The following is a 21,062-nucleotide window of genomic DNA, read 5'->3' as shown; positions in this document are numbered from 1 at the left end:
CATTACCAGATGATGATGATTATTATTATTTTACGAATGCCATTAGCAGGCTTCTGGTTTTGTCTATTAGAAGAAATAGAGCCAGTTCAACAGAAAAAGTCAATCTCTTGCTGCACTGATAACTAGCAATGGAGGAGATATTCGATTCAGTTCACATTTGATCGTGAACTGACCCAATTAACAATACACTCTTCTCCAAATTGTGCAGTTCTCCAACAAGAAAAAAGGTATAGGAAAACATGCATATTAGGGGGAAGTGTGCATTAAAACACATATATTAGTTAAAGTAGCTTGCATAATTATATTGGGCTGTATTCAATTAAGTCCTACTCAAAGTAGACTCATAGAAATTAATGAACCTAAGTTCATGTTCATCAAGTCCATTAACTTCAAAGGATCTCCCTGAGTAGAACTGGCACTGAATACCACAGTTAGGGGAAACTGCTCACAATACTATGAATATATGTGAGGGGAAAACATATATGTGGGCACTAAAACATTTACAAATTTTGAAAACTGGTTAGGTTAGAAATATAATAGTAAACGACAAATCAAAAACGACAAATTGAGAAATGGCAAATTTGTGCATCTTTCTTAGTAACATCCCTTCCAGCTGGACTGGAGAACAGAAAACATTAATTCCTCAAGTTAATTAATTCCTCCCCCAGTTTCTGTTTTTTTCAATATTAGTCTATTAGTCTAGAATTAGCCCCATAAATGCGCAGGTGGATCTGGAATGCAATCCCCCCACAAATCGGTCACTGCCTGTATATAAACACACATAAACACAGTGGCCCTTGTTTTGTGGCTGTAGTCCTCCTTCTGATTCTAGGCTCCTTCTCCCCTAATGTTCCAACTTCTTACAACTTGATCTTAAGGTAAAGGTAAAGGGACCCCTGACCATTAGGTCCAGTCGTGACCGACTCTGGGGTTGTGGTGCTCATCTCGCTTTATTGGCCGAGGGAGCCAGCATACAGTTTCCGGGTCATGTGGCCAGCATGACTAAGCCACTACTGGCGAACCAGAGCAGCGCACGGAAACACTGTTTACCTTCCCGCCGGAGCGGTACCTATTTATCTACTTGCACTTTGATGTGCTTTCGAACTACTAGGTTGGCAGGAACAGGGACCGAGCAACAGGAGCTCACCCCGTTGCGGGGATTTGAACCGCCGACCTTCTGATCGGCAAGTCCTAGGCTCTGTGGTTTAATCCACAGTGCCACCCGCTCCCAGTCCAATCCCACAAAGTTACTTCTATCCCTAGGGTACAGGTGAGGCTTTACTCTGAGTCACAACTGCCAACTTTCTCTTTCCTCACAGAAACAAAACTGCAAACATCCCGACAGCTGTGTCCCATTAGCAACTAGAATGTTTAGGAATGTTCTATACAGTGTGCTGTCAAATCAGCATCTTTTCCCCCATGTGACCACTAGGAACTTTTTACACAGGGACAAAAAGCGCAGGAATCAACCTGTGATTGCCACACCAAAATACAAAATTGGTACCAGGCCTCTGATGATTCCAGAGAAACTGCTTTATGTCATGCCTGACATTTTCAAGACGCCCTTGGTGGGCAACTCCTGCAAAGCACATTTCTAGCTTTTCTGAACGCAGGTTGTACTGTATTTCTAGGTCTTCCAAACTATATTTCCACCCAGCCGGCTCACATAGCTTTGAGCTTGGGTGAGCGCTGCCATAAAGTGATGATACACACATGCCTTTGTGCAGCCAGCCAATTCATTTTTGACATGATCTGTGGGACGAGGATCCAGCAGCCTGCTGCGATTCTTGGGCAGAGACTGCATCCTTGCTCCAAAACTGCCATCTACGGTCATAGAAGCAGCTTGGATCCTGTCCAGTCTCAGGCCAACTGGGAGCAGCAGCGTTCGTTAACTGGGAGCAGCCAGCGTTCGCCTGGCCAAATGGAAAACCTTCAAAATCACTAAACGCTGTGATACTTCGTGCTGGTTCACACATTCAGAACAAAGCGCCAAACTGGGGCAGCTTGCCCACATGAACACTCTTTCCCGCCCCATGTATGGTGAGGGCTGCGACCAGGGCTGGCACCAACAACCAGCATCCACTGGCAGCTGCCATGGCCCCAGCAGGGCCCATCTTTGATGCCCGAGTGCTGGCAGTTCAGGCCCATCACTCACACTTCCCTCAATGCCATTCGAGAAAAGCCTTCAATACAAGTTCAAACAGAGATTGCTGACTCTTCCAGTATAGCTGAAGGAGCGTCTCCACCCCCATCATTCAACCCAGACACTGAGGTCCAGCACTGAGGGCCTTCTGGTGGTTCCCTCACTGTGAGAAGCCAAGTTACAGGGAACCAGGCAGAGGGCCTTCTCAGTAGTGGCACCCACCCTGTGGAACACCCTCCCACCAGATGTCAAAGAGAAAAACAACTACAGTGGTACCTCCGGTTAAGAACTTAATACGTTCTGGAGGTCCGCTCTTAACCTGAAACTGTTCTTAACCTGAGGCACCACTTTAGCTAGTGGGGCCTCCCGCTACCGCCTCGCCGCTGCCACGTGATTTCTGTTCTCATCCTGAAGCAAAGTTCTTAACCCAAGGTACTATTTCTGGGTTAGTGCAGTCTGTAACCTGAAGCGGCTGTAACCTGAAGCATCTGTAAGCTGAGGTACCACTGTACCAGACTTTTAGAAGACATCTGAAGGCAGCCCTGTTTAGGGAAGCTTCTAATATTTGATGCATTACTGTATTTTAATATTTTGTTGGAAGCTGCCCAGAGTGGCTGGGGAAGCCCAGCCAGATGGGCGGGGTATAAATATTATTACTATTATTATTATTATTATTATTATTATTATTATTATTATTATCCTGTTGGATTTAGCAGTAGGTATCTCAGGAGCTGCTACCCAGGAACATCAACCTTTGTCACAAGGTTCTTGAACAGGTGTGGTCTGGGAGGAGTGGCATCATCTTTTCCCCAGCAATGCATCTCAAATAATGCACAGCACCTTTTCAACCGATGCATTGCACACAGCAGAGGACAGCAAGGTGTGCAGCAGCACTTCACCTGCCCTCCCTACGGATACTTCCACTTAGTGGGAAAGAGAGGGAGAGAGGCAATGCAGTGGGGAGTAGGGCGGTTCATAAAAAACTTTTTTTTAAAAAAATGCCTGCTTCAAAGGCATCTTACTATACTAGGGATTATATAGCTATACCTGAAATTTCATGCATATCAGTTAATATCTTGACCCTGCTCCACTGAATTGAAATTTCAGCCTTCACGACACAGGAAAATGGACAAGTAAACAGTTATTTTCACGGAGGAGGGTCAAGATATTAACTGATATGCATGAAATTTCAGACATATCTATATAATCCCTAGTGTAGTAAGATAAGACATTTGGAGCAGGCATTTTCCCCCAAAAAAGTTTTTTTACAAACCGCCCTAGTGAACACCCAATGCTTTTCAGTGAAGCAGCATCAAGACATTAACTGATATACATGAAATTTCAAATATAACTATATAATCCATAGTGTAGTAAGATAAGACCTTTGGAGTAGGCATTTTTTAAAAAAGTTTTTTTACAAACTGCCCTAGAGAAGAAGAAGAAGAAGAAGAAGAAGAAGAAGAAGAAGAGGAGGAGGAGGAGGAGGAGGAGGAGGAGGAGGAGGAGTTGTTTGGATTTGATATCCTGCTTTATCACTACCCTAGGTAGTCTCAAGATGGGACGCAGGTGGTGCTGTAGGTTAAACCACAGAGCCTAGGCCTTGCTGATCAGAAGGTCGGCGGTTCGAATCCCCGTGAAGGGGTGAGCTCCCATTGATCAGTCCCAGCTCCTGCCAACCTAGCAGTTCGAAAGCACGTCCAAGTGCAAGTAGATAAATAGGTACCGCTCTGGTGGGAAGGTAAACAGCGTTTCCGTGCGCTGCTCTGGTTCGCCAGAAGCAGCTTAGTCATGCTGGCCACATGACCCAGAAGCTGTATGCCGGCTCCCTCGGCCAGTAAAGCGAGATGAGCGCCGCAACCCCAGAGTTGGCCATGACTGTACCTTATGGTCAGGGGTCTCTTTACCTTTACCTTTAAGGAGTCTCAAAGCAGCTAACACTCTGTGAGGTGAGTGAAGCTGAGAGAAGTGTAACTAGCCCAAGGTCACCCAGCAGCTGCATGTGGAGGAGCGGGGAAGCGAACCTGGTTCACCAGATTACAAGTCCACTGCTCTTAACCACTACACCACACTGGCTGCAAGATATGCAAGCTGCAAATGTACTGGCAAGAGAGATGGGTTGGGCTTCTGCACTGCACCAACTGTCCAGCTGCCTCACCCCTCTCCTTCCACTTGTTTGAAAGCAGCAGTGGCTCAGCTGTCAGTCAGTCATTGCCCAGTGGTGCATTTAGAAGGAGGTTAACAATTCACCAATGTTGATGTAATACAGTGGTAGCTTGGGTTACATACGCTTCAGGTTACAGACTCCGCTAACCCAGAAATAGTACCTCGGGTTAAGAACTTTGCTTCAGTTTGAGAACATAAATCGTGCAGAGGTGGCATGGCAGCGGCAGGAGGCCCCATTAGCTAAAGTGGCACTTCAGATTAAGAACAATTTCAGGTTAAGAATGAACCTCTGGAAAAAATTAAGTACGTAACCAGAGGTACCACTGTAATAACGAAGTAAGCAAGGATATCCTGATAAACCACAGACAAATAAGAGTTCGAGGAAAATCACCTTTATTTCATAACTTAAGTTATGGTCCCCAGTCCAGGTGGACTGAGGCCCAGTATACAGCTTGGTCCAGGCTTTTATAGCCTGTAGTCACTCTCCCTCCTCCTTCACAGAGAAGACATGGAAATTTCTTACTGGTCAAAAGACAAAAGACATATATGATGTGGGAAGCCCCAATTCGTCAAAAATCTGCCATCTATGACATAGGAGCATTAAAACAACCGTTCTGATATGATTTATGACACATGATGCACATGCTGCAAGTATATGATGCCAGTTTTTTTGGCATGGCGTCCATCATTCCTCTTAGATCCTTTGCCAAGAGATAACATACTTCCCTAGTTGACAGCTTTACAGCTTTCATGGGTGACACTGACCTGACCCTGAGCTAGCATGCGAGGATATCTAGCTTCCTTGCCAAGATTCTCGCATGTTCAAATGGTCAGGTGGGTTTAGTTCACTCACAGCTCATTCCTCACGTGGTTCTAGCCTGGGTCTGCATAACCTTTGTATGAACTTTTTAGCTTAAAGTGAACTGTTAAGCTACATCAGAAGGAATGTTCCTCGTTTCACATCCTTTTGTTTTGCAGGCCTGGGGATCATTTGCACTCAAATTGGTGGTTCAAAATAAATTCTGATCGACGACTCCTACAATAATATGGTAACATGGCAGGCCAGCTAGCCACCAACTGCAGGGGTCAGGAAATTTCCTCTAAAAAGAAGTTTAGTGCTAATAATAATAATAATAATAATAATAATAATAATAATAATAATTTGTATCCTGCCCTCCCCGGACAAAATTGGGCTCAGGGCAGCTAACAACTAATATATAACATTGATATAAAATCAAACAATAATTAAATCACCTCCTAAAAACAAGTCAGGATCAAATTAAAATCTAATTAGAAGGCTTTCTGCAGGATTAGGGTTGGGCACAGTAAATGCTCATCAGGCCCAACTGTTTACGCTGTTCTTATATGGGCATGTGAGAATGCTGGGAGGCCTCTTTCATACTAGTTCTTATACAAAAAGAGAAGGGGAGTCAGGCTGAGCCCTGACCAAAGGCCTGGCAGAACAACTCCAACATGCAGGCCCTGCGGAAAAATGTCAAATCCTGCAGGGCCTTGATCTCTTGTGCCAGAGCGTTCCACCAGGCCGGGGCCAAAGCCGAAAAGGCCCTGGCTCTGGTTGAGGCCAGGCTAATCTCCCTGAGGCCCAGGATCTCCAAGCTGTTATTATTTGCAGACCATAAGGTCCTCCTTGGGGCATACCAGGAGAGGCGGTCCCGTAGGTACGAGGGTCCTAGGCCGTATAGGGAACACTACCATTCCCACATTTACTGCCTCTGATTTGTTTGTTTTTTAACTTTAAACTGTTCCTGGAAATTTTGAGTTTCTTCTTCCACTTTTTCCCACCCTCCAATCCCACCTGAAAAGGCTTAGAAGTGAAAGCTCGAGAATCGTGCTAATTATTTGTGCCGTGACAGCTGAAATTTGGATTACTGCAATGGGGCTTTGGAAGACATCCTCCAACGTCCAAAGCTCTCCATAGAATATGATTAGAAAGAAGACGGAAAAGAAGACCGACAAACCCATGAACGCTTGAAGCCGGCCGTTTGTAACTTTAGACTTCTTTTAATCAAAAATTCATTCCACAACACAGGTTTGAGCCTCCAGTGAGATTTTGCTAGCGAAGTAGCAACACTTGGGGGGGGGGGGGCAGAGATAAAGCGTGAGAAAGCATTTAATCTGAAACACCCCAAGCGCATGTGCTTGACGGTGTTCATTAATGAGAAATTAAAAGAAAAGGATACGAGCACATTTGATTGCTTGAATGGGAGGCTTCGGCTTTCTTGAAAGAGAGATTTGTGCTTAAAAGCAAGCCTAGCTCAGCTCACAAAGTGCCGAAAGCTGCACTTCAAAAGGACTACCACTGCCACCATTTCACAACCACCTCAAGAATATGACAGACGAACACCCCTGGCATATTTACTTGCTGTTCTCTTGGCGGTGGATCTCACACAAGTAAGGGAATGTGTGAAGTCATCTGCATGCAGCAGTGGCCCTGCTGTTGCCCACATCATCTGGTTGTTAACTACGTGGGTGGAAAGGCTTCACTCATTCCCTTATACCAGCGTGGGAGAAATTGTCTACAGAGGAACCAAGCACCGTGCTGCTAAGTCCACGTTTACAAAGGAGGGAGGTCCATTCTTCACAGATGTGATCAGAGGGGTACCAAAAGGTAGACAGGAATGAGTCATTGCACTAAACAACTGGAAGGGTTGTTACGGAAGGGACACTGAAAGCATAAGAAGAAGCCTGCTGGATTGAACTAAAGGATCATCCAGAACAGATTCCTGTTCTCACAGTGGTCAACAAGATGCCTATGGAAGTCCACCAGCAGAACTTGAAGACAATCCCCCTCTCTCACTGTTGTTCTCCAGAAACTGCCTCCAGAGCCTCTGATACTATCATGGCTTGTGTCCCACACAGCATGCATGGAGTTCCACTCGTGCGATGGGACTTCCTCTTCCCCTCTGGGCAGACTCTCAAAATCTGATCCAGGAGGTTCTCCAGTTCTCTGAAGCAGATCTTGAGGAAGCATGAGGTACTGCAGGAAAGCAGAGAGGAGGGGAGAGCTCCATCGCAGAAGTCTGTTGCGACCTCCATGACCAGCACCCATGACCTCATCCTCTGTGAGTCTGCTTGTCTACACTGGTGGCATCGCTACATATGGTGGTGGCAAATTCCATAATGCCACTATGCACTGTGGCTCAATGGGAGGTCTCCTGTGCAATCCATTTTGGGGGGGGGTAGCTCTGCTGCAGCAGAAGGAAGGGTCTTGCTTAAGACTTGTCATGTTGGCTTCAATTCTGCCGGCACCCTTCACCACACCTGAGTTCACTATTACAGGAAACCATTATCCAACATGAGCTTTTAAATCAGGACTTCTACCAACTGGGCACATGTTCCTTATCCCCCGTGGACTGTACTGGGTTACCCAGAGACATGATGTCAGCAATACTGCAAGCCATACCACCTGACTCAGCACTGGTCAGGTGACCCAGGGACCCCACAGAGTGCCACCTAGTTCTCTAAAGTATCAGCCCTAGGACCTGCAACCTGAGATGCTTCTCAGACTCTTCTTTCCACCCTGAACCTGTCACTTAAGACCTTTTTGGTCTGCTTTGGCTACAGCATCTACCTCCGGCTCCTCCTCAGCCTCAAGGCTTCCTCCTCAATGAACTTGGAGGCCCTGATCCTGTTGTCGCTTGGGATGCTGACCCCAGCGAACCCTGAAGTAAATTGGCTACCTGTCTCATGAAACGCATTCAGATTCATTCAAGCTCAACTGCTCAATCAAGGCTTTGATACTCAGCATGATGGGGTCAAACACCAACAAAAAGAGCCTGTGCCAATATTCTAGCTAGGGACCTGAGCTGGGGTACCTAGCAATAGGAAATCACCCACCTGGGGCAGCATGCGATTTTCCTCCTCCAGCTGTCTTACTCTTGCTTCCAGCTGCCTAACATAGGACAAGGTTGATTCTAAAATTAAAAAAAAGACAAAAGAAAAGAACTCTGATTATACACACATGTCTACTTTGGCACACCCGAAATCAGAATTAGTCACCGACAGGTGATTTCTGGCAGGGTGTCTTCTGAGCAGTAGCTATGCAATTACTCTAAGATATATGGTAAAAGCATTCTGTTCTGTCGCGCTCTCTGGATTCGTATTTCCAAGTGTCGGCTGCAGCTAGAAGCCATCTAAGCCTTCAAAGTTTTGGTATTATCGACTCATTTCCCCCCCCCCCCCTCTGTCTATACAGGATCTAAACTACTGGTCTCAAGGACCAGTTTGGAAGTCACATTTCTCACCCTGGGTGATCCAGAGGCATGAGGTGTCCATGCTCAGGTTCACATGTTGAAAACTAGAGGGACACAAATGCCTCCAGATCCACTTTGCAAATGTGTCTTAAAAAAACAAGCATCCAATCTGTTTCTGAATCACCCTGTGAACTCTCTGCTTTGAGCTGTGTTTCAGATTCTGAGCCATTCTGTGTCAAAGGAAGCCTCCGTTCTCCCATTCACTGTAATGGGGAATTAAAAATAGCTAGACCTTCTCCAGCTTTGGCCAGAGTGGCTGAAATTTACACGCACAGGAGCCCCTTACATATAGATTAAGCCTGCCAAATTGCAGATAAATTGGTCCAGGGGTTGTTTTTGTGCAGAAAGTAAAAGAGATTCACTTTCCTCCATAATACTTCATGGGGAAGGGAGAAGAAATTGAAGTCTCTTTCTTACCTTAAAATAATTAAGAGACAGCTGAGTAAGGCATTTTATGTTATGAACTGCCACAGCACACACACACACACGCACACATTCATTCATTCATTCATTCATTATAGCGTGCATTGAATTCTTAGTTACTCGTTTTTTGAAATATGTACAGCATCATACTGGTCTTTCTTTCTGATGTTTGTTTTTGTCCTCCGAAAGGCTTTGCTGGCCTCTCAACGCGACGCTGTCTAGAAAACAGCCAGCAGGGTTGCAAAGAGCAGCTTTCCTGTAATTAAAGCAGAGCAATGTAGGATTTTTAAAAATCTTAAATAAAACTTGCTAGGTTTTTTTTTGGGGGGGGGGTGTTAAATCCTCCACTGCTGTGCCTTAACAGAAAACAATTCTGAGTTCTTCAGTGCTCTAGAGGCAACACTTTGGACAGCCTCAGTTCTTTCAAAGCGCAGCTTTGCTATTAGCGGGCATTGTTGAAGTTGGGGGAGAATGGGCAGATTGAGAATTGGGGTCTCCCAAAGTTGCTGTAGTGGTCTCCATATAGTGCAGTTATTTAATATCAGGACTTTAATTCTGGAAATGTTTTGAAGGCTAACTCTGTAGGATGAGCAGCCTGTGTTAGCCCTTGTGGATAATTCCTCAGCTATTTATTTATGTATCTGTTCCTGCTACTTATACATTAGTGAAATTGATGGGTTTGGGTTATATTTAAAAATAAATACATAAAACCTACCATTTTATCATTGCTGTTCATGTCTCTGCAGGTGGTTCTTTTAAGCTCTGTCAACTGCCTTTTCAAGTTAACATTGATGATGATAACAACAATCTCTCTAAAATATGGAATCGAAATATATGTTTCATAGGAATACAGTCAGCTGCCATTCATCTAGGTCAATATTCCCCACACTGACTGGCAGCAACTCCTGAGGACTTCAGGCAGGAGTCTTCCCCAGGCCTACCTGGAGATGCTGGGGACTGAACCGGAGACCTTCTGAATGCCAAGCAGATGTACTACACCTTCCCTAGGGCAATTGTTAGATTTAAGAGCAGGCATGTGGCTACAGCAAAGCCGTGAGCTCAACAGGAGTTGGCAGGCTTGTTTTTGCTGCTGAGGTGGCAGCTCTATTATATCCAGATCACCTCACCTGCCAGGCAACCTATGAAATAAAAATGAATGGCAGCGTGCGAGGTTTCGCTCCTTCCCATTCTGCAGCTCGCCGGAGATTTCAATATGCGCACGCACCGGGACTGCGTGTGAATTGCGAAAGACCGAGATGGCAAATCTATTGTGGTTTGTCAGAAGTGATTAATATACAGTGTGCGGTAAACAGGCTAAAAATAGGGCTGTGGGACAGCAGGGAAAGAGGTGAGCTGAGGTTTCATGCACTCTGATGCACTAAGAGTCGTCACAGCAAGCGATGAGTGAGCCTAGGACAACTCAGGGAAATCAGCGCACACCATCGCAAGTTTTCACGGAAGGAAATCCACTCTTTCAGCACATCCATGTGGGCTGACAGTTTGGGGACCAGGTCACATCGGGTACCTGCACCCAGGACCAGCTCCAGGTTTCTGGTGCCCTCCATACTGTCACTCCATGCTCCTCTTTTTACCACCAGATGTGGAGAGAGGCAGGTGAGTGGGCTTACTAGAAGACTACGGGTGGTGGCAGCAAAGTTCTCCAATGTGTGCTAGTTGGCCACTGCTGTGGTTGCCAACAATGGTACTGACTCAACACAGAGACAAGGGAACATAGATCTTCTATCAGGTCAGACCACTGTTTGGACCACCTGAAGTATTGTCAACACTGTATTGGAAGCAGTTCTCCAAGGTTTCAGGCAGGAGTCTCTCCCAGCCCAACCTGAAGATGTTGGGGACTGAAGCTGAGCAGATGCTGTAACACTGAGCTATGGCCCTTCTCCAGCGAGAGAGAGAGAGGTGATACCAAATACATGCTGTTAAGATGGGTGGATAAAAAGGTAAAGGTAAAGGGACCCCTGACCATTAGGTCCAGTCGTGACTGACTCTGGGGTTGCGGCACTCATCTCGTTTTACTGGCCGAGGGAGCTGGCGTACAGCTTCCAGGTCATGTGGCCGGCATGACTAAGACGCTTCTGGTGAACCAGAGCAGCACACGGAAATGCCATTTACCTTTCCACTGGAGTGGTACCTATTTATCTACTTGCACTTTGACATGCTTTCGAACTGCTAGGTTGGCAGGAGCAGGGACTGAGCAATGGGACCTCGCCCCGTCGCAGGGATTTGAACCGCCAACCTTCTGATCGGCATGTCCTAGGCTCTGTGGTTTAACCCACAGGGCCACCCGCATCCCAAGATGGGTGGATACTGAGGACCAAAGCTTTTTAGTGCCTTTGGAACGCCCCAAAGTTCATAGGGCCTCATTACCGCTAGCTTTTAAGAGAACGCCGAAGTTGTTTTCGTCCCAGGTTAATGTGCTGTGTATGACTGGAGTTTTGTTTTGTTTTCTTAAGCTGCTCTTGGTTTTAAACTAATGGTTGAAACTGAAAACTGCTGCTGTCGATGGTTTGTCCTCGTATGGCTACATATTGCAAAGCCCTTTTGCAAATGGCCGTGTGATGTTAGAAGACAGAAAAAACTACAAAGTAGCAACACGTTACTTCTTTTGGGGAAGAGGAGTGCTGATAGTCAGCTAGCCTCTGGGATAGGTTCAAGGATCTCGTGTTCATTCAAAAAGCCTAATAATAATAATAATATATTATTTATACCCCGCCCATCTGGCTGGGCTTTCCCAGCCACTCTGGGTGGCTTCCAACACAATATTAAAATACAGTAATGCATCAAACATTAAAAGCTTCCCTAAACAGGGCTGCCTTCAGATGTCTTCTGAAACAGCTTGAGCCCCAAACACTGGCAGGATCACCTTATTCCTCATGTTCCACCTTGATCTCCTTATGGGGCCATGTGAGTGGTCCTCCACAGGCCTGATTTCACTCAGCCTTTACAGAGACTGAGCCTTTGGTGTGGTAACTTGCCCAGTGCAACTCACTGCCAATAGAATTCCCATATGTGTCATTCCAGCTTTCATGCCCATCATTTTCACTAACCTGTGCATTTTTAGCCACACTCTCACCCGATAGACACATTTCTGAACACTTATTCTGCTGGAGCACTGCACTGCAAAATTCTGAGAATCCGTGTTTTGGCTCTCATATTGTTCTGGGATGTGCAAAATAGGTAGGCCTCCCCTTAGATTTCTCCCCAATCCTGATCCAGTCTCTCCTCATAATGCCTAGGAGTGCATAGGACAACATATAAGAGGAAGAAAATACATAAGAAGGGAAAGATATAAATGCACATCGTTGCAATGAGCGATGCAACCTTGGAATCATAATGGCGCCATTTCAGCCCTTGAGAAGTTAGTTGGGAGAAATGAAAGAACGGATATCGCAAAGCCAGGTATTGAGTCTGTGTTTGAACTGGGTTTTGTACAGACATCCTGCAGCCAGCTGTGATGATCCTCCTACATACTGAGGGCCAAGCTGTGATGTGGGAGGTCTGTGGTCACTTGGGTTATTCAGGATCTCTCAGCCTCAAATTCCTGTCTGTAGAATGGGTATAGTAGAAGAGAAAGCCCTTTGCAGAAGTTGAAGTGCTGCGAAGGTGCAAATTCATACCAAATAAGGAAGCATTTTTTAAGCAGTTTGCCTTTGGTGAATCAGCGGGGCTTAAAACGTTTTCTCAATCACATTTCTTCCCTCCTCCCAAAATGTACACAACAGCCCACTTTTACCTTTGCCACATCTTAACCAGCTTATTTCTCTCTCATCAGTAAATACAAGTCTGTGACCATTTGATTTGCTCATTTCTTTCTGGAACAAAACGTTCTCTCTCTCTCTCTCTCTCTCTCTCTCTCTCTCTGTGTGTGTGTGTGTGTGTGTGTGTGTGTGTGTAGCGCTGTTGTTAATTCACTGGAACTTGGAGCCAAGTATGTGCTTCTGATGATTGCTAAATGAAGCTTTAGCACTTGTAAGCTTTATCCTTTGCTAACCAAATTACATTCAGAATTACATCCTCCCCTTCCATCCAGATTTATCTCTTTTCTAGTCAAAACAGTTATTTTTATACCCCAGCCAACAGGTGCAGTTTACTCCTCCTCTGAACGCACACACTTTGCAGACACTGCCAGTAATTATACATCACTATGTAATTAGGTATTTTTAATCCTGGGTTCTTATGGAAGCAGTCAGCCTTTTTCTCCACCTCCTTTTTAGTCCTAAGCAGGGCTCAATTTGGGAATTTTGTCTCCATGTTGCCGTTTAGGACAGCTCAAGGTGTGAGAGGGTTGTGGCAAAGAATCCCCTGGATGGGTCATCTCAGATGTTACCCTGGTAGTGATGGCAGTCACAGCTTGTGGGAGCCTCCATCTACATTTTCCACAACGCCACCCAATGGAGCACTGCATTGTGGGAAACCGAGCTACCAGCTACCATACTTTTAAATGCACATATTATATAATGCGGTCGATGGGCCGAAATAAAGCTGTGTGTATATATAATGCTATTTTTAATGTTAATTTTTTTTTATGCGCTCTCTCTCCCCACTAAGAAAAACATTTTTGTACACATACTGGAATGCTGCCTTGCAAAATTCCGAAAAGTGTGAATTCCAAAGTAAATATGACTTTTGCTTTGCACACTGTTTAGTGCCAATTAGGAAACTTTCCATTAAAATACAAACCAACCCATTATTATTATTATTATTATTATTATTATTATTATTATTATTATTATTAAAAACCCTCCATCCCTACTGAAAATTTAAACCTGGGTAACCCTAGCCCTTGTCCAGCACACTAACTTTTATACAAGCCAGACTTAACTAATAAAGAGGAATGGTCACATTCACCCTCCTTTCAGTTTGAAATATTTCTTGGCAGAGAATGGTACAACATTTTGAAGACATTTGGGCCGTTCTTGGCATTGAATTTCTACATTCCAGCTACAAAATCATTTAGAAATCCAGAGCCAAAGACCATCACCATAAAATAAATAACAAAACAACTTTGATGAACATTTTCCTGCAAGGCGCATTGTTTCTGCCCAGGGCAAACGCTCGTTTTTTTCCATTCTAACCTCTGATTCACAGATTGAGCCGTGGGCTAAAGATATTGTGAATTTCTGACTTCTTGCTATGTCCAACTCTCAAACACCTGTGCTGAATCCAACTCTCTTCTCCTCTCCTTCCTCCTCTCTCTCACACACATATTCTTCCAGACCTTTCTCTCCTTTTTCCAGCTCCCTTTCTGCCTCTAGAGGTCCCCCCACACAAACTGAGGCCTGTAGAGCCCACACAACTCTTGCAAAAGCAGCCAATCAAATTAGGTTTGACTTGGCTCCGTAGCAGTGATGGAGCATCTTAGTGAAGCTAAGGTGAGCAGGAACCAGATGGGATATCCAGATGCTTGGAAGAGGCGCTGAGCTATTTAAGGTGACGGAGAACCAGCAAGGAGCATCTAGGAGCCAAGCACATGCTTGGAGCCAGGAGAGTAGTAGAGGACAAAGCGTGGTGACAACCCACTAACTAAACAGCCATAGCCCAGTATACCTGAAGGAGCGTCTCCACCCCCATCATTCTGCCCAGATGCCGAGGTCCAGCTCCGAGGTCCTTCTGGCAGTTCCCTCACTGCGAGAAGCCAAGTTACAGGGAGCCAGACAGAGGGCCTTCTCGGTAGTGGCACCCGCCCTGTGGAACGCCCTCCCATCAGATGTCAAAGAGATAAACAACTACCTGACATTTAGAAAACAGGGAAGTTTTTAACATGTGACATTTTAATGTATTTTTAATCTTTGTTGGAAGCCGCCCAGAGTGGCTGGGGAAACCCAGCCAGATGGGCGGGATGCAAATAATAAATCATTATTATTATTATAAGGCCCTTTCTGAGACAGGAACATAGTCAGGGCTTCCAGAATGTCGTCATTTTCAGGTGGGATTCAGGGTTGGCAAGGTTTACCTTGCCTGGGCCGGTTCACTCCAGCAGAGCGCACATGCCCATCTGCGTCTGCGCAGACGAGATTTCCAGCGCTGCAAAAGCGAGTCCCCGTGTTGCACTGCGCCGGTTTGGCACAGCGCGTGGGGACTCGCCAAGCGGGCAGCTCAGTTTGGGGGCAGCTCGAGGGGCCGGTTAAATGACCCCCATGGGCCGCTTGTGGTCCATGGGCCTTAGGTTGCCTGCCCCTGGTCTTGCCCAACAAACCATTTCTCCACTCCCTAAGATCTCATTTTTGTTTTTGTGATAAGACAGGAAAATGCACTGGAAAGTGTGGAGAAGCACTGACGTTAACACAGCCTGATCTAACTTCCTCGCAAACGAATCAGAATGAATGCTCAAAAAACAGATTGCCTAGAAGCAACTCCAGGAAAAGAGAACCTACTCAGTTTTTCAGCATGGAATTCTGTTATATACTGAGTTCAACAGGATTCAGAATGCAGCAGTCTGATTGGTCCTAGAACAATAGGACCCAGAATGCAGCAGTCTGATTGGTCCACAGGAGCCACCCAATCCAGATCCAGGTGGAAGTGAATCCGCAACCTGATTGGCTTACAGGAGAATCCCGGAATTAGCCAATCACGTGGGGGCCCATTATGTAAATAATGTATATAAAGCAGACATTCTGGGGGAACTTCCATTCCTCCTCACCACTATGAGCTGAATAAAGAGCATGAAATCCACTCTCGACTCTGAGTATATTTCAAGTTCCATTCTTCAAACCCCTAAAGGAACTGCTCCCTCCCTGGGCCTCACCCATAGGAGTACCTGGGGTGTCACCCTGATACACTCCCCCCCCTTGCCTTAACTACCCCACAGGGTAAAGTGAAAGAAACTACATACGTCTCTTTGTACTCCTTTCTCAGAAGGGCAAAGCAATAGCTATAAGAAGTGCTATTTAACTTTAAGAATGGGTGCATGAGTTTGCTTTCTTCCTCTTCCCTCCCCATGCCTTTTTCCCTTTGCTTCACGTCTTTTAGACTGTACGCCTGGGGGCAAGGACTTTTTTGCTCTTGCATCCTGCTCTTATATAATTCACTCAGGAAGTGCTTTCACCCACAGATATGTACCACCTGCTTCCCAAACGCTACCCAAAAAATGCAAAAAGCAGCCCAATTATTCCAGAGGAGGAGGAAGGATGCCCATGAATTGCAGGCACTTTAGAGCGCTGTGGGAAGCCTCAAAAGGTTATCCAGTTCACTCCGAAAACATGACCAATTACGTTCTTAAAGCAGCTTTATTCCTCTGCCAACTTTCTGTGGTAATTTGCTGAAAGACAAGCAGGGCTGAAAGCATTTATCGATTCATCAGTGTGCTTAATCAATTAATTCTTTAATCAAGAGATTTACAGATTTGGACTCTGGGTCTTTAATGAGGTTTTAATTTGATCAAATGCCTGGTCCCCAAGTATTCCCTGAGGGGCTGGCTTGGGGCCTGTTCTGTGGGAGCAAAGGTGATGGGCAGAGAGACCGTGCCATAGCTTGCTGCTAGGCAACCGACTCACTCGCCAGTTTACTTCCATCTTGGTCTCATGCGAGCGGCACAAATTTTATCTGGAGGAGGAAAAGGAGAAACAGCTATCCCTCACTAGCCTTGAAAGTGGGAGGGTGCGAGCATGCCTCTCTTTCTCCGTCTCGTTCAGAGGTGAGCTCACTTTGGTTTTGGAGAGAGCACCGGTCCCATCCTGCTCTGGTGTGTCAGCAGAGACAAAGCCTATTACAGCCTCTAGAAGCCATTTTTGTTTCACTTCTTGAACTAACAGTTTGGAGGCAGCCAGTGTGGCGCCATCATAACTAGCAGACACTGATAGCGGTATGATTATGACGTGCCTTTATATCACACCTTTTTCGACAAGGTTAAAATACATAAGGCTTTCAAGAACCATGTTGTCAGAAAAGCAGTGTTTAATGTCTGGTCAAAATATAAGGACTTATTGGAAAATAAAACCCCAAGGTGGCGATCACCAATGGAGGCTAAGGCCCCGAAAAGACTCAATATGGAGGCCAAATGGCCGAAATATTGGGAAATAATAGAAAAAGATGGTGACAACTGGAGACTGCAGAGTATGGAGAAACTAAAGGGGAAAGTGCAAAATTGGTTACATTACGCTCAGATTAAAGAAGTCTTTAAGTCAGATAAAAAATTAGGATTCCAGGTGGAAAAATCAAAGTTAGAAACAGAACTGTTAGAACCCAGCTCTAAGACACTTTCAAGAATGTATAATTTGCTGCTAAAATGGAATACACAGGATGAAACGGTCAAATCAGCTATAATAAAATGGGCACAGGACATAGGGTACAACATCATGTTTGCTGACTGGGAAAAGTTATGGACCACCGGTATGAAATTTACGGCATGTAATAGCCTGAAAGAAAACATTATGAAATTGATATACAGGTGGTACATGACCCCAGTCAAGCTTGCAAAGATATATCATTTGCCTGACAATAAATGTTGGAAGTGTAAAGAGGCTGAAGGAACATTCTTTCACCTCTGGTGGACGTGCCCTAGAGTGAAGGCTTTCTGGGAAATGATATATAACGAGCTGAAAAAGGTATTTAAGTACACCTTTCTTAAGAAACCAGAGGCCTTCCTCATGGGCATTGTCGGCCAAAGTGTGCAAAAGAAGGATCAAACTTTTTTTATGTATGCCACAACAGCAGCAAGGATACTCATTGCTAAGGGCTGGAAAACTCAAGATTTGCCCACACTGGAAGAATGGCAGATGCAGCTGGTGGACTATATGGAACTGGATGAGATGACCGGCAGAATCCGAAACCAGGGAGAAGAATTGGAGGAGGAGAACTGGAAGAAGTTTAAAGATTATCTACAAAAGCATTGTAAACTGTATGAATGTTAAGAAAAGTGTATGATCTGCAACATCAGGGCTCCAACAAATTAATAATCTATATCTGTAAAAGTTAATGTAATTGAAAAATAAGATAAATTGTGGATAAATGGTATTCTATAATTAACCTTTGACAAGAGAAATTTAAAAGATTAAATTTGAGATTTGAATATTGGGAAATTTTAATAGACAAATTCAATTAAGTTAATAATTTGCTGGTAAAATTTATGAGTTTAGAGAGTAGGAACAAGAGGCGTGAGGAAGTCCAAGGATGTTTATGAAATGAGGATATCTGAACTTGGTATGTTTTTTTTATATATATCTTTATTGTCAAACAAAAATTCAATAAATATTATTTTAAAAAAAAATATATCACACCTTTTTCTCCAAGAAGTTCAAGGCGGCACGTATAGTTCTCCCCACTCATTTAACCCCCCAAACAACCCCGTGGGATAGATTAGGCTGAGACGTAATAATAAGTTAAGAACTTAATTCGTTCTGGAGGTGCATTCTTAACCTGAAACTGTTCTTAACCTGAGGTACCACTTTAGCTAATGGGACCTCCTGCTGCCGCCGCACGATTTCTGTTCTCATCCTGAAGCAAAGTTCTTAATCTGAGGTACTATTTCTGGGTTAGCGGAATCTGTAACCTGAAGCATCTGTAACCTGAAGCGTCTGTAACCCGAGGTACCACTGTAACAACAACAACAACAATTTATTACTTATACCCCACCCATCTATCTGGGTTTCCCCAGCCACTCTGGGTGGCTCCCAACAGAATATTAAAAACACGATAAAACATCAAACATTTAAAACTTCCCTAATCAGGGCTGCCGTCAGGTGTCTTCTAAACCTCAGATAGTTGTTTATTTCCTTGACATCTGATGGGAGCCCTCCACAGGGCAGGCACCACCACCCAGAAGGCCCTCTGCCTGGTCTCCTGTAACCTCACTCCTCGCAGTGAGGGAACCGCCAGAAAGCCCTTGGAGCTGGACCTCAGTGTCCGGGCTGAACGATGGGGGTGGAGACGCTCCTTCAGGTATATAGGGCCAAGGCTGTTTAGGGCTTTAAGGGTCAGCACCACACTTTGAATTGTGCTCAGAAACGTACTGGGAGCCAATGAAGGTCTTTCAGGACTGGTGTTAAGTGGTCTTGGAGGCCGCTCCCAGTCACCAGTCTAGCTGCCGCATACTGGATTAGTTGTAGTTTCCGGGTCACCTTCAAAGGTAGCCCCACGTAGAGCGCATTCCAGTAGTCTAGAAGTTTGGGAAACTGCTCTGGGCATTTCTTAGGACTGGTGTGGGGAACCTGGGAAACACCCAGGCATTGTTTTACTCTAAGTCCCATCACCCCTGACCTTAGTGATGCTGGCTTGGGGGTCACAGGATTTGGAGTCCAACAGTATCCAGAGAGCCAAAGGTATCTAATCCCTGCCTTGGAATCTTGGACTATCAATACCTATCTGGTCTTTGACCAATGGAAGCAGCAGCAATTTGAGCACCCCTCCTGCCCGATCGCTCTTTTTTGTGGTGTTGTTGATATGCCTCATTTAGTTTTGTTTATGCTACAGGAAGCTTTGGCGGGGGGGAGGGAGAGACTTGTAATTTTCTTCAGACGTTGGCATCGCGCCAAGGAGTAAAGTGTACGAGTCTCAGCTGTCTCCGAGACTCAGTGCTCAGTAATTGCTGCTATTAGGGAAGGGATGGAAAAAGAGGGTACTTGAGAGTGACTCCTTCCTACATCAAGAAGGTTTTTATGTATTTCTCTGCTGAATCCACACCGAGGAACGGAAGGCAGTCTGGCGTCTGACTTGCACCAAGAAAAATGCCCCCTTGCCACCACCACCCGTATTGCTATCTACCACATTAATAGGATTTTAATGGCCAATTTGTCAAAGATAGCCAAAAATTGCATCCAAGGGGCCCTTTCCATGTTTAAATTTAAAGATAAAGAGAGAGAGCCAAGGGGCAAAAACAGATCCGTGATCAGATTTCCTGACTATTTTAAAGTAGAGACAAAGTGATCTGATTCTATCAGAGATGTGGCAAAGAGCCAGGAGGTGTTTAATGCTTTCCCCCATATATAGATGAGTCTGGCTTTTTTGAAGTATTTTGTTCTCTTTTTAAAAAATGTTTCTAGAAGCATTGCTAGGAAATTCCAAGAAACCAAAGGATCGTTGCTGTTTTGAAATCAATGGTTATGGGAGGCTCAGTCGGCCATCTTGACTCAAAATGGCACCCCACTGGATCCAAACAGAGGGCTGTCTCCAACTAAGCTGTGCCCAGAGTACACTAATTGAAATTAATGAACAGTTGATGCGTCTCAGAAGAGCTTTTTTCAGAGTGCACTGTCAAGGCTGTGTCATCTGCAAACGACATTTCTCAGATAAGGACCTGCTGCACTTTCGTCTTGGCGCACGTTGAACAGACTCCTGTCACTCCTTGAATGGAGGCACACACTATCTTCAGTCGAAGGCCAATGAGAACAACCAGGAGAAGAATATGCCCCAGAGAGTTGGGGCAGCCCTGATTCACACCACTCTTTGTAGGGGAGGAGGCCACGAATGAGCCTTCCTACTGGACGGTGCCATGCATGTTCTCATGGAATCATCTTGTGAAGCTTAGGTGAGCTATGCGAAGAGTCCTTTTCAGCTAATGAGGTCAAAGGCCTTTCTCAGGTCTGTGAATAATAATAATAATAATAATTTATTATTTGTACCCCGCCCATCTGGCTGGGTTTCCCCAGCCACTCTGGGTGGCTTCCAACAGAGATGAAAAATACACTAAAATGTCACATATTAAAAACTTCCCTGAACAGGGCTGCCTTCAGATGTCTTCTGAATGTCAGGTAGTTGTTTATCGCTTTGACATCTGATGGGAGGGCATTCCACAGGGTGGGCGCCACTACCGAGAAGGCCCTCTGCCTGGTTCCCTGTAACTTGGCCTCTCGCAGTGAGGGAACCGCCAGAAGGCCCTCGGAGTTGGACCTCAGTGTCCGGGCAGAACGATGGGGGAGGAGACGCTCCTTCAGATATACTGGACCGAGGCCATTTAGGGCTTTAAAGGTCAGCACCAACACTTTGAATTGTGCTCGGAAACATACTGGGAGCCAATGTAGGTCTTTCAAGACCGGTGTTATATGGTCTCGGCGGCCGCTCCCAGTCACCAGTCTAGCTGCCGCATTCTGGATTAGTTGTAGTTTCCG

General features: G+C 45.3%; 1 protein-coding gene across 6 annotated transcripts in view; it reads right to left on the bottom strand.

Annotated features, from left to right (window-relative positions):
* Positions 1-21,062, bottom strand: part of CCDC85A (coiled-coil domain containing 85A) — a 159,420-nt gene that overhangs the window by 31,450 nt on the left and 106,908 nt on the right. For 2 of the 6 annotated variants that reach the window (XM_083733573.1, XM_083733574.1), the window contains exon 3: positions 8,165-8,241. The exons of 3 other annotated variants lie outside the window; for them this stretch is intronic. In XM_083733573.1, the coding sequence (XP_083589699.1) occupies positions 8,165-8,241 (77 nt within the window). Of the gene's footprint in view, positions 1-8,164; positions 8,242-21,062 lie in introns of those variants that run through there. One more of the 6 variants, XM_083733577.1, reaches the window with a different exon arrangement.

Source organism: Podarcis gaigeae (genome assembly GCF_964106915.1).
Source record: "Podarcis gaigeae genome assembly, chromosome: 3".
NCBI lineage: Eukaryota > Metazoa > Chordata > Lepidosauria > Squamata > Lacertidae > Podarcis > Podarcis gaigeae.
Note: the sequence above shows the minus strand (reverse complement) of the source record. Positions and strands in the feature narration are given on the sequence as shown.